A 12,174-nucleotide genomic window follows, 5' to 3' on the forward strand; every position below is an offset into this window, starting at 1 on the left:
TAGTTTCTTTCCACCTAGAGCCCCCAGGCCCTCAGGGCTACGGGGCATACAGGTGAAGGCACAGGTGGAACCAGGTGCCTGGGCCAGAGGGGGTGCGCTTCACTGGGGGGGTTCACCTGGTTAGAAAGAACAGACTGAGTCAAATGGTTATCCACACTGTTCTGGGCGCCTCGCTAACATTTTCATGGCCCGACCTTACCAGAGGTAAAATTACCCCGGCAAGATTGCATGTCCCTGAACGACTTTGTGATATGCCAAGGAGATTCAGCTCAGCTAATCCTGATGGTGGGGAAAAGCAGTAGCCAAGCAGTTCCAAATGTCAGCATTTCCCGGTTTACTGAGATTTAACTTTCAAGAGCGAGGAGTGCATTTTGCCCAACGGTTAGTCTCCTCTTTTTGTTTTATGAATTCTGGTCAGATTTTGTGGGATTTTCTATGCCCTCTCTGGTGGCCTGGAAACATATTAAATGTTTACTAAATTCGAAGTTTGAGAACTGGAAACAGCAACACCTCTACTCTTTAGGCAGGCCTACTTTGCCTTTCTGTGCCCCACTTCTATGGGCAAAATGGAGATGGTGGATGGGATTTATCCCAAACCCCTCTACCATCAACATCCTGTATGTCTGTGCTGCTTGCCTCTCTTCTCCCTGCCTACATTTTCCAATCTAAGAAGCTTTGGCCACTTCCATTTGTTAGACTTTTATTGAAAATCCAGGCGCCCTAGAAGACCAGATCTGGTAGCCTGGGCTGCTATTTAAATCTCTGTCAGACCAGAGCAACTTTGTTTAAAATTATATTTTGTTAATCCATCATGTGGATGTGGAGCTTGCTATTTTTAATACATGCTCTGAACAGCCCAGTTATTCATGGCTGAGAGTGCCACAGAACTTTAGAGCTGAATTTAAAAACAAACAGCCCCAGAGAAGCAGTAAGAAGGCTGCTTTCACAAGCTAATAAAATTCGGGATTGGGAAAGTAAAGGCGTAAGTTTTACCTCTAAGTGGGATGAAGTGAGTTTCTGTGCTCTGTTTGATGCCAGAGGAGCAAGTAAAGGAACGGCCCTCCTTAGTGCTTGTTTAGATGGTAGATTCCATTGACCTTTTCTGAGTCATTTGTCAAAACTCTGGAGATGTGCACTTTTGTTATAGGACTGTGACACTCTTTAATATCTTCTAATAATTTCCTTCTCTTGCTTCACTTTCCTCTCTATTTCCCTTCCTTCTCTTAGGCCATTTAACATACATGGTGACGGTGGTGGTGGTGGGGGCGGGGAGGGAAGTGGCGGGGAGGAATGCATAAAAATAGAAGCATTTAGTGAAATCCAAGCAGAAATACCTATATTTATAGCCACTCTTAAGCGATTGTTAGGAAACCATAGAGAACTTACACCGAGATATTTACCTGTAGCAAAACCCACCTAAATGCTGACTTCCTGGACTTTGGGAGATGATATTAATTTGTCATTCTTTTGTTTATTTATTCATCCATTCAAACATACTAATTAAGGTCATAAGATGGGCCAGGAACTGTATTAAATGCAGTGTTTACAAAGCTGGAGAGACACAGCGCTTGCCCTTGAGGAGCTCATGAGTTTCCTAGGGCCCAGAGATTAAAAAGCCTCCCAAGAGCCCAATTCAGGAAATTATGGTTCGTGATCCTCTTTCTTATTTTTCCAATTCGACAAGAGATATTTGTACCATCTTATTAGAGTTCTATAAGATCATATAAAAGGTGTTTCATTTTCTATTCAGGACATTCTCTGAATATATAGGCTCATTAAAGGTCAGTGATTCATAGAATTCTGATCTGGCTCATGTAAAGTAGAACAATGTAGAACAGAGAGACCATTTATTGACTCACTCATTCAAAACATCCAGGGCCCAAGGCTAAGGCACATTCAGAGCAATTTGGGCTAACTACCTGTTTTCTCTCAGTGAACCGAAGTATCACAAGAAAAGAGAAACAAGAGCTGAGCAACGCCTTATTTATGCTTTGGGAAATTACCAAAGAAAAAGCGTCTTGACTTTTTGGCCTGAATTATTTCAAACTGTTATCATGAAGGCTGGAGGTTGTTACTTGCATGAGTGCACTAGGATCTTTCCGATCCATGGATCCATGGGGTGGCTGTGCGTCAGCCAGCTGTCCCATAGATGCCTACCATTGATCACGAGAGAGGCACTGACAGATGGGAGTGCATCGATTTATGTTGGAGTTCCAATCACTCACATAGCTTATACCGCTACCCAGGTAATGGTAATAACCCTCTCAGCTGAGAAGTCAGGGTAGCATAGCAGACCTGCAAAAGCCAGCATTTATCTGGGCATGTATCCTCTTTAATATGGAGTGGGCAAGAAAGGTGGTTTCGAGGAGAAGGAAACCAAGAGCAAAAGAAATTAACCAATTCTGCCAAAGTTCTTCACTTGTTACTTAATCCAATAAACTCTGAGGATCTTCCTACAGGGCTAAATGCCATGGGGAAATATGACTTCGGATATGATGTAGTCCTTATCCTAAAGAATCTCATGATTTGAAACTTGCATTAACAATGATAAAGCAAGGTCGAAATTCATCAGTGCCACCTGATTATTTCTGCAGGAAACAGTGGAGGGTCTAAGGGAGGAACTTTGCCACCAGGTTAGGGAGGGATTGGGGAAGACTTTGTTGGGGTGTGTGTGTGGGGCGGGGGGGGGGGGGGGAGATAGGCATGGAATTGGCTTTGGTATCAAGTTGAGAGAAGAGCAAGGAGGGAAGATAAATTCCAAGGCAATATCAGTGGCCAGATCTGTTTTGCAACCATCACTGCAGCAACAATATGGAGAACAGGTTGGAGAAGGGAAAGGATTACGTTTATAACAACAGTAGCAGCAGCTAACAATTAATTACTTATTATGTCAGGCATTGCACTAAATGCTTGACCCACTTTATCTCATGTAATCATTAAAACAGCCTCTGAGGTAGGAATTACCATCTCCATTTTTATGGGGAAAAGAACCTGGACGAATAACACAGTTTGTATTCTTGGCAGTGAGAACTTGTCAGAAAAATGAAAAAGCTCCTGTAAGAATCAGAGACTATGGAATAGAGAAGGGATGGATTTTAGAGAATTAGGAAGATACCTGGTTTCTAAGAACCAGTAGGCCTTCCAAGTGTTTGCCCCAGAAACCTCATAAACACTGAAAGCATCTGGGAGATCCTACTCTGTCCAAAAGGACCAGGACTGAGATGGAACCTGCCCTGTCAAGTAAGCACGACCGCAGTGTAAGAACTCCTCCTCTGCTTTATCACTGCCCACCAGATTCTGCCAAAGAAATGGTGGGAGCTCGGATGGTATTTGTTGAATGAATATTCTCACCTTGGAACGTTCAACGTTCCATTCATTGAACGTTCATTGGAACCTGGGGCAGTGCATTCTGCGCCCCCTCCCTTTAGTTTTCCTGTCTTTAGATTTAGAGCAGGCTGTGCCACGTTGACTCATCTTGTGTTAAGCCGAATAAGGTGTTATCCAGGAAAATTAATTTCCTAGGGCAAAAAGATAGGGGTGCCGCAGTGGCTATATGGCACGTGGTGGGTGGGCACTTTTTCTTTTTCTTTTTTCTTTTTGATATGCTTAGTTCTATCGTGTTTGGCAATCAATGCAGAGGAGGGCAGAGGATCGATCGGTTTCATATTCCTTAGGGCAGGTTCCTTCACCATCTCAAGGCTCATTGGAGTTACAGCGATGGGGATGCTCCCGTAGAGATGTCCTCGCTCCCAACACCGCCCTTAAAATCAGGCAGAGGAAGACTCCCCCTGTGCTGAATGAGCCTGGCGAGCCCTGCCCTCAGGGGTGGGGGTGGGGGTGGGGGTGGGGGTGGGGGTGGGGAGAGGCTATGTCCACAACTCGCACGTCGGCCCCAGCGCGGATCGGCGAGTGGCCCGGGCGCGCCGACCTCTGTCATTTCTTCATTTCTCTTTCCACCGGGTGCGCTGTCCCTTTAAGCGCGGACGCCGGTGCTGGCGCGGTGAGCCCGGGGCCGGCCGCTTGTTGATTTCAGAGCCGGTGAATTTCACATTGTTTCCACTTCACTTTCCGCGCTCGCTCGCGGGAGGCCGGGGGAGGCCCGGGCGGGCGCGGCGAGGCCGGGGGCGCGGGGGCCGCGGGGGGCCGCGGGGGGCCGCGGGGGGCCGGCACCTGCAGCCTCGGCGCCGCGCGGGGGCGCGGGGAGGGCGCCCGGGTCACCCCGCACCCCCGCTGCGGAGCGCGGCCGGCCCAGCCGGGACGCCCGGAGCGCAGCGAGCCCGCACCGGCCGCGCAGACGCCCGCCTGCCCGCGGGCCGGGCCGGGCCGGGCCGGCGGGGGCGGGGCGCGGCGCGGCGGGGCGGGGCGGGGCGGGGGCCGCGCGGGCGAGCGGGCGCGGGGCGGGGGCCGGGGGCGCGGGGGGCGGGGGGCGGGGGGGCGGGGTGGGTGCCGCCGCCGCCGCCGCCGCCGCGCTGCTCCTCGGCGCGTTTTGCATGAAGATGGCGGCTCCCACCGCCAGCAAGGCAGCCTCCCTGGGCTGCAACAACAAGCCGGCGTTCCCGGAGCTGGATTTCAGGTCCGGAGCTCGGGTGGAGGAATTGAACAAACTCATCCAAGAATTCGCCAAGCACGACCAGCGGGAATACGACGACCAGCGAGCGCTGGAGATCCACACGGCCAAGGATTTCATCTTTTCCATGCTGGGTAAGGAGGAAAAGGGGGAGGCGCGCGTGTGCGTGTGCGCGGGTGGTGGGAAGCGGGGTGCAGAGCCCCCCCCCCCCGCGCTCCGTCCTCCGCGGTTCCCTCCCGGAGCCGGCCTGGGGCACGGCCGTCCCCGTCCCGCCTCCCCCCGTCTCCGCTGCAAGCCGCGCTCTGCCGGGTCCTTCTGTACTTCGCGCCGGGCCCCTTGCCCGCCCCCCGCCCTCCCCGCCGCAGCCCCCGGCCGCTGGCTCTTTTGTTACTGCCTCGGCGGCCCGGGGCGCGCAGGCAGGTGCAGCGGGAGGGCAGCCCCTGGGAGCCGCGAGGTCCAGGCGAGGTCCAGGCGAGGTCCAGGCGGCCCCGGGGCGCCTGGCGACGCGGGGATGCGGCCCCGGAGGCTCCGACCGCGCCTTCCCGTGCTGAGCCCGGGGCGCGCGGACCGTCCGCTCGCGGCTCTGGCTCGGCGCCCGGGCGGCAAGTTGCGCCCTGGGTCGGGCCGCGCCGTCACGCCGAGCCCCCCGGCGGCCAAACTTGTTGGGTGTTCCCTGAGCAACCCGCGCCGGCGGCCAGGCCGGGCGCCCGGAGTTCCTGCAACTTTGATGTTGCAAATCGACCTCCCCCGTGAAGCGCTCGGCAGCCTCCCCTGCGCTCCTCCCGGGCGCCGGCGGAGCTCGCGGCTGCTCCTTCCCAGCTGGAGCGACCCGGCTCGGAGCGCGGACCCCAGCAGCGCGGGGCCCCTCCTCTTTGTGTGCGGTCCCTGCGCCGGCCCCGGCGGAGCGCCCCGAGTCTCGAGCCCCCCCGGCTCGTCCCGGGCAGGGAGGGGAGAGAATGACGCCGCCACTCTCACCCCCCCCTCCAAGCCCGGCACCCACAGGTCCTTCAACAAGATTGTCAGGTGTGCGTAAAGGTTAATAATGTGGCCCACCTGCAGACCATGCCTCCCCCCGCGCCCTGCCGTTGGATGCTGGCGCCCGGGTGCAGGCTGAGTGCGCCCCGGAGCCCCCCGGCGACCTAGGGCTGCGGCGACCCTAGGGCTGCGGTCCGTGGCCTGGCCCTGGGCGCCGCGCAGACCCGGGGTTCGAGGGCAGGGCTGCCCTGCTGCGCGGCTCTGAGCCCTCTACATCCTCAGCCGGTTTTCCAAGTCGTGGAAAATTTTATTGAACAAGGGCTCTGACCCCAGAGGGAGACAGAATTTTTTTTTTTTTTTTTTTTTGCCTTCCTGCTACCCCCTTTCCTCGGATTTCAGCCGGCTGTTTGTCGTTGCTGGTTCTATCATAAGGTGCCTTCTTCGCCCTCGCTGTTCTTCCTCCCCGAAGCCCAAGGTCCAAGTCGGGGGTGATACGGATTGGACGTGTGGGGCCCGGTAATAGTAATGCTTTGGGAAGTTGGAGAAAGTATGTGAAAACTTGGGGCTGCATTTTTTTTTTTTTTTTAACCTTTGGCTCCACACTGCCCAAGTGTGTCCTGAATTTTGTATGGGGTTGAAAAGCTCTCTATTGAGATACTCGGCTATTCAGCTGTTCAGATGAATTCGATGTATTTTTTTTTCTTTCTTTTTTTTTTTTTTTAAACAACTGGCCAACCTGGTGGGAGTGAGCTTCCAAATCTGGACGCGAGCACAGTGATTGTCAGGAGGGTGGGGATGCACAGAGAAGGCTCAGGGCAGTGATTTCAGTAGCTTAATCATGGCCTTTCTCTGACATAAATAATGGAAGTCTGCCATTGTGTTGTTACAGCCCCCACATCAGTTCTGATGTCTCCTGCTCTGTTGGTTTTCTAGAGGAAGGTGCTGGGTGACCATCACTCTGGATAATCATGGGACAGAAAAAGGGAGGGGGGGAACAGAAAAAGGTAGGGGTAAGTTTAAATACTGCACCTCATTAGGAACTACCATGCTAACCCCACGGCTGAGACACTGATTTAGCAAAACCTTCACCCACATAGGAAGGGTGAGTTATCCCAGGGTGCTTCATCTATCTATACCCGTGGTTAATGCCACCAGAGGCATTTTGTTGACAGGTAAGCTGAATTCCCTTCTATTCCCTTTTATCCCGTTGACCTTGCAAGAGAAGTCTTTCTTGCTCCCCTGGGAATTTGATACATCCACCTGCAGGAGAGAAAATTCAGGAGAGTGTCATTTAAGCCTTTTGCCCCTCTGGACACTAGAAGGCAGATGGCAAAATGCGCTTGCCTGTGTGTGGTGCTGCATTCATTTGTGAGTTCCCTGCTTCCCTTTAATGAGATGCTGGCGGCTCTAGACAAGTGAAGGTTTGGCGACAGCCAGGGTCCCCGTGTGGATTTACTTTTTCCTAAAGCGGATTTTCGCTTGGCTTAAAAAACAAAATCTCTTTTTGTGCACTTTGTTTCACTTGCCACAGCCTTGAGTCTTTCATGAATATGTAAATGAGGTGTCTTAATGACCCTCAGCTTGTTAAGGTGTCACTGGGGTGGCACCAGGCCCTCATTTCTGGGAGTTTTTTTTGTGGGAGGGGGGCCGCAACTCGTCTTGGCTTTGTTCTGCCTCTAACTGAGCTTGTGTGTACCTGAGGATTGTCAGCAGCTTAAAAACATTATCCCCTCACGCAGTGAAATCGTAGAGGAATCTGGTGCAAGCCCCTTTAATGGAGCTGTAGATACTACTACCTCAGTTTTGAGGCAGCTGGGGTGGGGGAACCAAACACTCTATAGAATTGTTAGTCTGGACCCAAGTGCCCGCCCCCCTCGCCCCCAGGCCCTTTTTGTATTGTCTACTCTGGAGGCAACTTTATGCAGAAGTGCATAAAGTGGTGGTAGACAGTGGTCATAATCAGTGACCTGTCAGCACCAAGAAAGTCCACTGTCCTGTCAAAGCAGGGCTCGTAATAGGCTGTGTGGGGTTGGTCTGAACCTGTTGGTGGTCACCGTGGCCTTTGTGATCCATCCTGACATTCTGTGTTTGTACAGACATTCTGATTCCTTTGAGGCAGATGTTGGCTAGAAACCTCTAGACTCACTCTTTATTTCCTTACACCTTGGTCTTTTAGGAGACTGATTGCTGTTATTATCTAGTTAATATTTGAGAGCCCAGATTGTGTGTGAGGCAGGCAGTGCATAATAAACACCATTTATCAAAATTCAGGGAAATTGCCAGAGTTCATTAATGTTTTAATAATATTTGGTATTTGCATAATGTCTCTGCCAGCTCTTTTGTTATCTTCATTCCCTGGCGAGGTTGGATGGAGACTAGCTGTGTCCCCATTGAACAGATGCAGAACAGGGGCTATGCAGAAGCTCTAGAAGCCAGGAAGGAGACAAGCAGTCACTCACTCACCCTACAGTCAGAATGGTAGATAGCAGGGCGATAGTTATTAGGACAGCTCTCATCTGCTGATTGCCTTCTCAGTGCCAGGAACTTCACATGGTCTAGGGAGTAGGTATCGCTTTCCCGTTAGGCAGATGAAGATCCTGAAATTTACTGGGCTTAAGACCCATCCAGGTCCTCAGGCTAAAAAAATGGTACAGATGTTGCTCAAACTCACAACACCCTGCCTCTAAGACGTGTTCCTCCTTGTCTACTAGAGAACCTATTAAGAATAAATGCATTAAGTCCAGAGCACAGCAGGCCGCCTGAGTGGCTCTGTGGTCGAGCACCTGCCTTCAGCTCAGGGCGTGATGTGGGATTCCCGGGATCGAGTCCCACGTCGGGCTCCCTACATGGAGCCTGCTTCTCCCTCTGCCTGTGTCTCTGCCTCTCTCTCTCTGTGTCTCTCATGAGTAACTAAATAAAATCTTAAAAAAAAAAAAAAAAAGTACAGGGGATAAAAACATTGCTTAAAACATTGCTACCTCTCCTTTCAGGATTTTGTTCCTGATTTCAGCTGTCAGCATTACAGTGATCCAAGCAGCATGGGAGCCGATTTCTGGAACAGTCTGAGTTCCAGTATTTTACTCCATAAAAAAATCACTTACTTGAATTTCTGGTTGAGCAATTGGTCGTTGTAGTACGATGTGGAAATCTGTAATTCCAGTCCTAGTCTGCCTCTTTGCTAGCTGAGTGATCTTAGTTTTTTCATCTGTTAAACATGGATAATTTTGTAAACTGAAAAGGAATGGATACATGATTTCCTTTATTTATTTAAAGAGATGGACATTAGAAAATCTAGTGAGCTTAGCCTGGGATTATTTCTGCAGGTTGGTATCAGAAAGAACTAGGGAGTACAATTCGAGGTGGCCTAGGAGAACACGTTATAGGCTCCGGCTGTATGTAGAAGGCACGACTGACTGTTAACTTGCACTGCCATTTGTTAAGCTCATTTTATACGTGGGCTTTCGTGTTAACCACTTTGCATAAATCCATTAATTTATGTAATTTTCTTCCAAAAACTTTGTGAATATAAATATTCTTATACCTTTGCATTCAGCAAATACTTGCTGAATGTTAGACTGTTTGCCAAATAACATGCAGGGTCCCGAGGATAGCACAGTGAGCAGGAACTTTGAGAAATTCAGGCAGGCTCTTGGAGACCCTGCCTCTTCTCCTTTGCCCACAATCTCTACCCAAGGTAGTTTGCTGGCTCTTGCGTCCTTTTCAGAACATAAATACGTTGTAGCCACCTCAAAATCCTGCAGTGTGCTGCTTCTGTGTGCTTCCAGACTTACTATATTTTTAGGCACTTTCTGTGTCTTGAGAACAGACCATTTTGAAGCCTGGTCTTTTTTCCCAGTGTTTGAATGACATTGTCCTTGTAATGTATTTATCCAGCAGTATTTATTGAGGGCATTTATTCGGTCATTGCCTCATGGGCCTCCAAGTCTTGGTAAGTTCCTTAGAGTTCTAGTCACTAACCTACTGTATCTGGATAATAATAGGCAAGATTGTATTTGAAGTCTACGCCAGCATTGAAAGTATTACACATATAGGGCGGGGAGGTCCCTCTGAATATTTATTTTTGCTGCTAGTTTGGGTTCTCCCTCCGTGGTTCTGGGCATCGCTGACCTTTGTCCTTGACAGAAGAGCCCTAGAACTGTTGATGATTCTGGGCGTTCTGCTGCCCACTGGATAATGCATTGCTCGTGATTAGACTGGGCCTCTCTTGCTTACACGGAAATATTAGATTCTCTCTTGTCAAACTGAGAACTTGTCATTGAATTAGCTCTTTAGACTCTCCTGCAGCTTTTTTCTTTTTTTTTTGGAAGCAATTTGGAATCTCTGGTGCCCTTTCAGACATATTGAAACAGAATCCTTGGAGCTCCCCAAACTGCTCAGCACTCTGCAATCCTGTCCTGTGTTGGGCCTAATGCCATGCATTTCCCATCCAACAGCACTGCTCCTATGCACAATGAATATGATCCCAGTTGGCATGGAGGCTAGGACCAGGCCGTTGAGCCGAATGGGTAGATATGCCTGCTAGTTCTTGGAAATGGAGCCCTTCCACCTGGAACAGAGGCAGGGAGGCGACTGAGATGATGCAAGTATTCACCCTGCACCAGAGGTTGTCATAGGGCTTTACATCATTGTATCATCTAATTGTTATGGTAACCCTTGGGGAAAAAAAAACAACAGGGAAAAATTCAGGAACTTCCCAAGTGTACCAATGGGGAAGTGTACCCTGCTGTCAGGAGACCTGGATTCTGGTTCCTACTTGCAGTTATTTGCTGTGTGACTTTGGGCAGGTCACTTTGATTGTGTGCCTCAGTTTCTGGGATATGTAAGCTGGGGTTAATAGTTAAAACCACCTCGTGTGTTCAGATGCATTCAATTCTGAATCTGAAAACCTTTGTGCAGTGCAGTTGAAGGACATGTCTGAATTCTAGTACCAGCTCTGTTTTGAACTGTGCGGGATGTGCGTTGCCGGGAATAAGTCTCCTTGGAGCCTCTTTTTGCCCACTTTCCAATTATAGAAAATACAAAGAATAAAGCAAATTCATTCCCCAATTCGAATCACTATTAATATTTTGACGTGCGCTTTTCCTAGACATCTGTGTTTACACACACACTTATACCCACTCATACTTACAGGCACACAGTTTTACATCATATAGATACATGGTTTCTCTTGGTAAATTTATCAATATGTTGTCATCTACCACACTTTAGAAAAAGGAGTTATAATCTAAAGCCCTTGAACAAATGTTCTTCCAGCTTCTTTCTTTCATCTTTTATTCCAGAAGTAGATACTGTTCAAGAACTTAGAGCACATTCTGTGATTTGATAATTGGGCGTGCTGAACCTTGATGTTGTTGGCTCCTGAGGGTTTTATCCGCCTTCCAGGGCCTTCTCCTTGCTGTGTCTTTGCAAGTTCTGGATGGTCACAGAGTACTACCCCTACTTCTCACTTCCTTCCGTAGCTTGGACTCTTTTCTCTGTGAGGATTTCTTAACCTGCGTCCATGCAGATAATAACATGGAGTGTGTGAACTTGAATGAGAAAAATTACAGCTTTATTTTGATTAATCCCTAACTGAAATATAGCCTTTTTCTTCCATTATAAAAGTAGGTAGAGTAAATCACAGTAGTATTAGTAGTACCTATGTTTTTTCCTTTTCTTGCCAAAAGAAATCAGTTTCATTTCACGTTATAATTGTTGCAGATATCTCAAATTGTTTATTGCTGCTTTGAAATGATAGTGTCTCTCTTAGACTTGCTGCTAGATTTCATGTCATGAAGTAGTGAAGAATCACATGCATTCAATCACAAATTTACTTTTTAAATGTATGTTTTTGCTTTAATATTGATTTTCTTTAAATTCCTGTGTGATTTTTATCATTTTCATCCTCATATACTATTTTTTTATTTGCATTATTCCATGGGTTTCACCAGCCTGTCAAGATAATCTGTGTCACAGAGACAGTTAAGAGTTTTAGCTTCTAAGCAATAACATTTTACCTTGGCTTCGTTTGCCTCTTCCAGCTCCAATGCCACTTGATTCATGAAGCTTTCCTCTGGCTCTCCAAGGAGAAAAAAAAAACTTAACTTGCCTGTGTTCTCCTAACACCTGGTCCCCCTTTTATAGCCCTTACCACATTCTTTCCCATGCTAGGTTGAAGAATCCAAGGCTTATTTATCTTTGCAGCACTCAGTGGGGTCAGGTACACAGTAGGTGCTCACGGAGTGTTAAGTGATTGATTCACTCTGCCTGAAGCTTATTTCAGCCTCAGTTTAAGGAGTGAGCACGTTCTGACATTGTCTCTCAGAATTTTCCCTTCTGGAAAGCCATGTTACATCGTCCTTGCTGGAGTCAAGAAAATCTTTGATCTGATCTTTTTACTTGGTAGGGGAGTTTTTTTTCTAGATTCCAAGAATAATAACCGTGAGACTTATCGTAGGGCAATTTAGGAAATGTGCCAACTATTTGCCGTAGCTTTTTGACTCAAAGCAACAAACAGTGCGTTGTGGGAATGTCCCCTTATCTGTAAACACTGACTTTTCTTCCAGGGCCACTCGGGGTCCACATGGAACTCCTACATGGAAGTTCCACCTTTGGGGCTTTACCAAATGCAG

General features: G+C 48.8%; 1 protein-coding gene across 1 annotated transcript in view; it reads left to right on the forward strand.

Moving 5' to 3' along the window:
- Positions 1-4,420: 4,420 nt before the first annotated feature.
- MB21D2 (Mab-21 domain containing 2) overlaps positions 4,421-12,174 on the forward strand; it is a 107,838-nt gene continuing 100,084 nt past the window's right edge. Inside the window, exon 1 of the mRNA XM_026016459.2 lies at positions 4,421-4,701. Within this exon, the coding sequence (XP_025872244.1) occupies positions 4,491-4,701 (211 nt within the window). The 5' untranslated portion in view covers positions 4,421-4,490. The remainder of the gene's footprint in view (positions 4,702-12,174) is intronic.

The sequence above is a fragment of the Vulpes vulpes genome, chromosome 3, assembly GCF_048418805.1.
Source record: "Vulpes vulpes isolate BD-2025 chromosome 3, VulVul3, whole genome shotgun sequence".
Taxonomy (NCBI): domain Eukaryota; kingdom Metazoa; phylum Chordata; class Mammalia; order Carnivora; family Canidae; genus Vulpes; species Vulpes vulpes.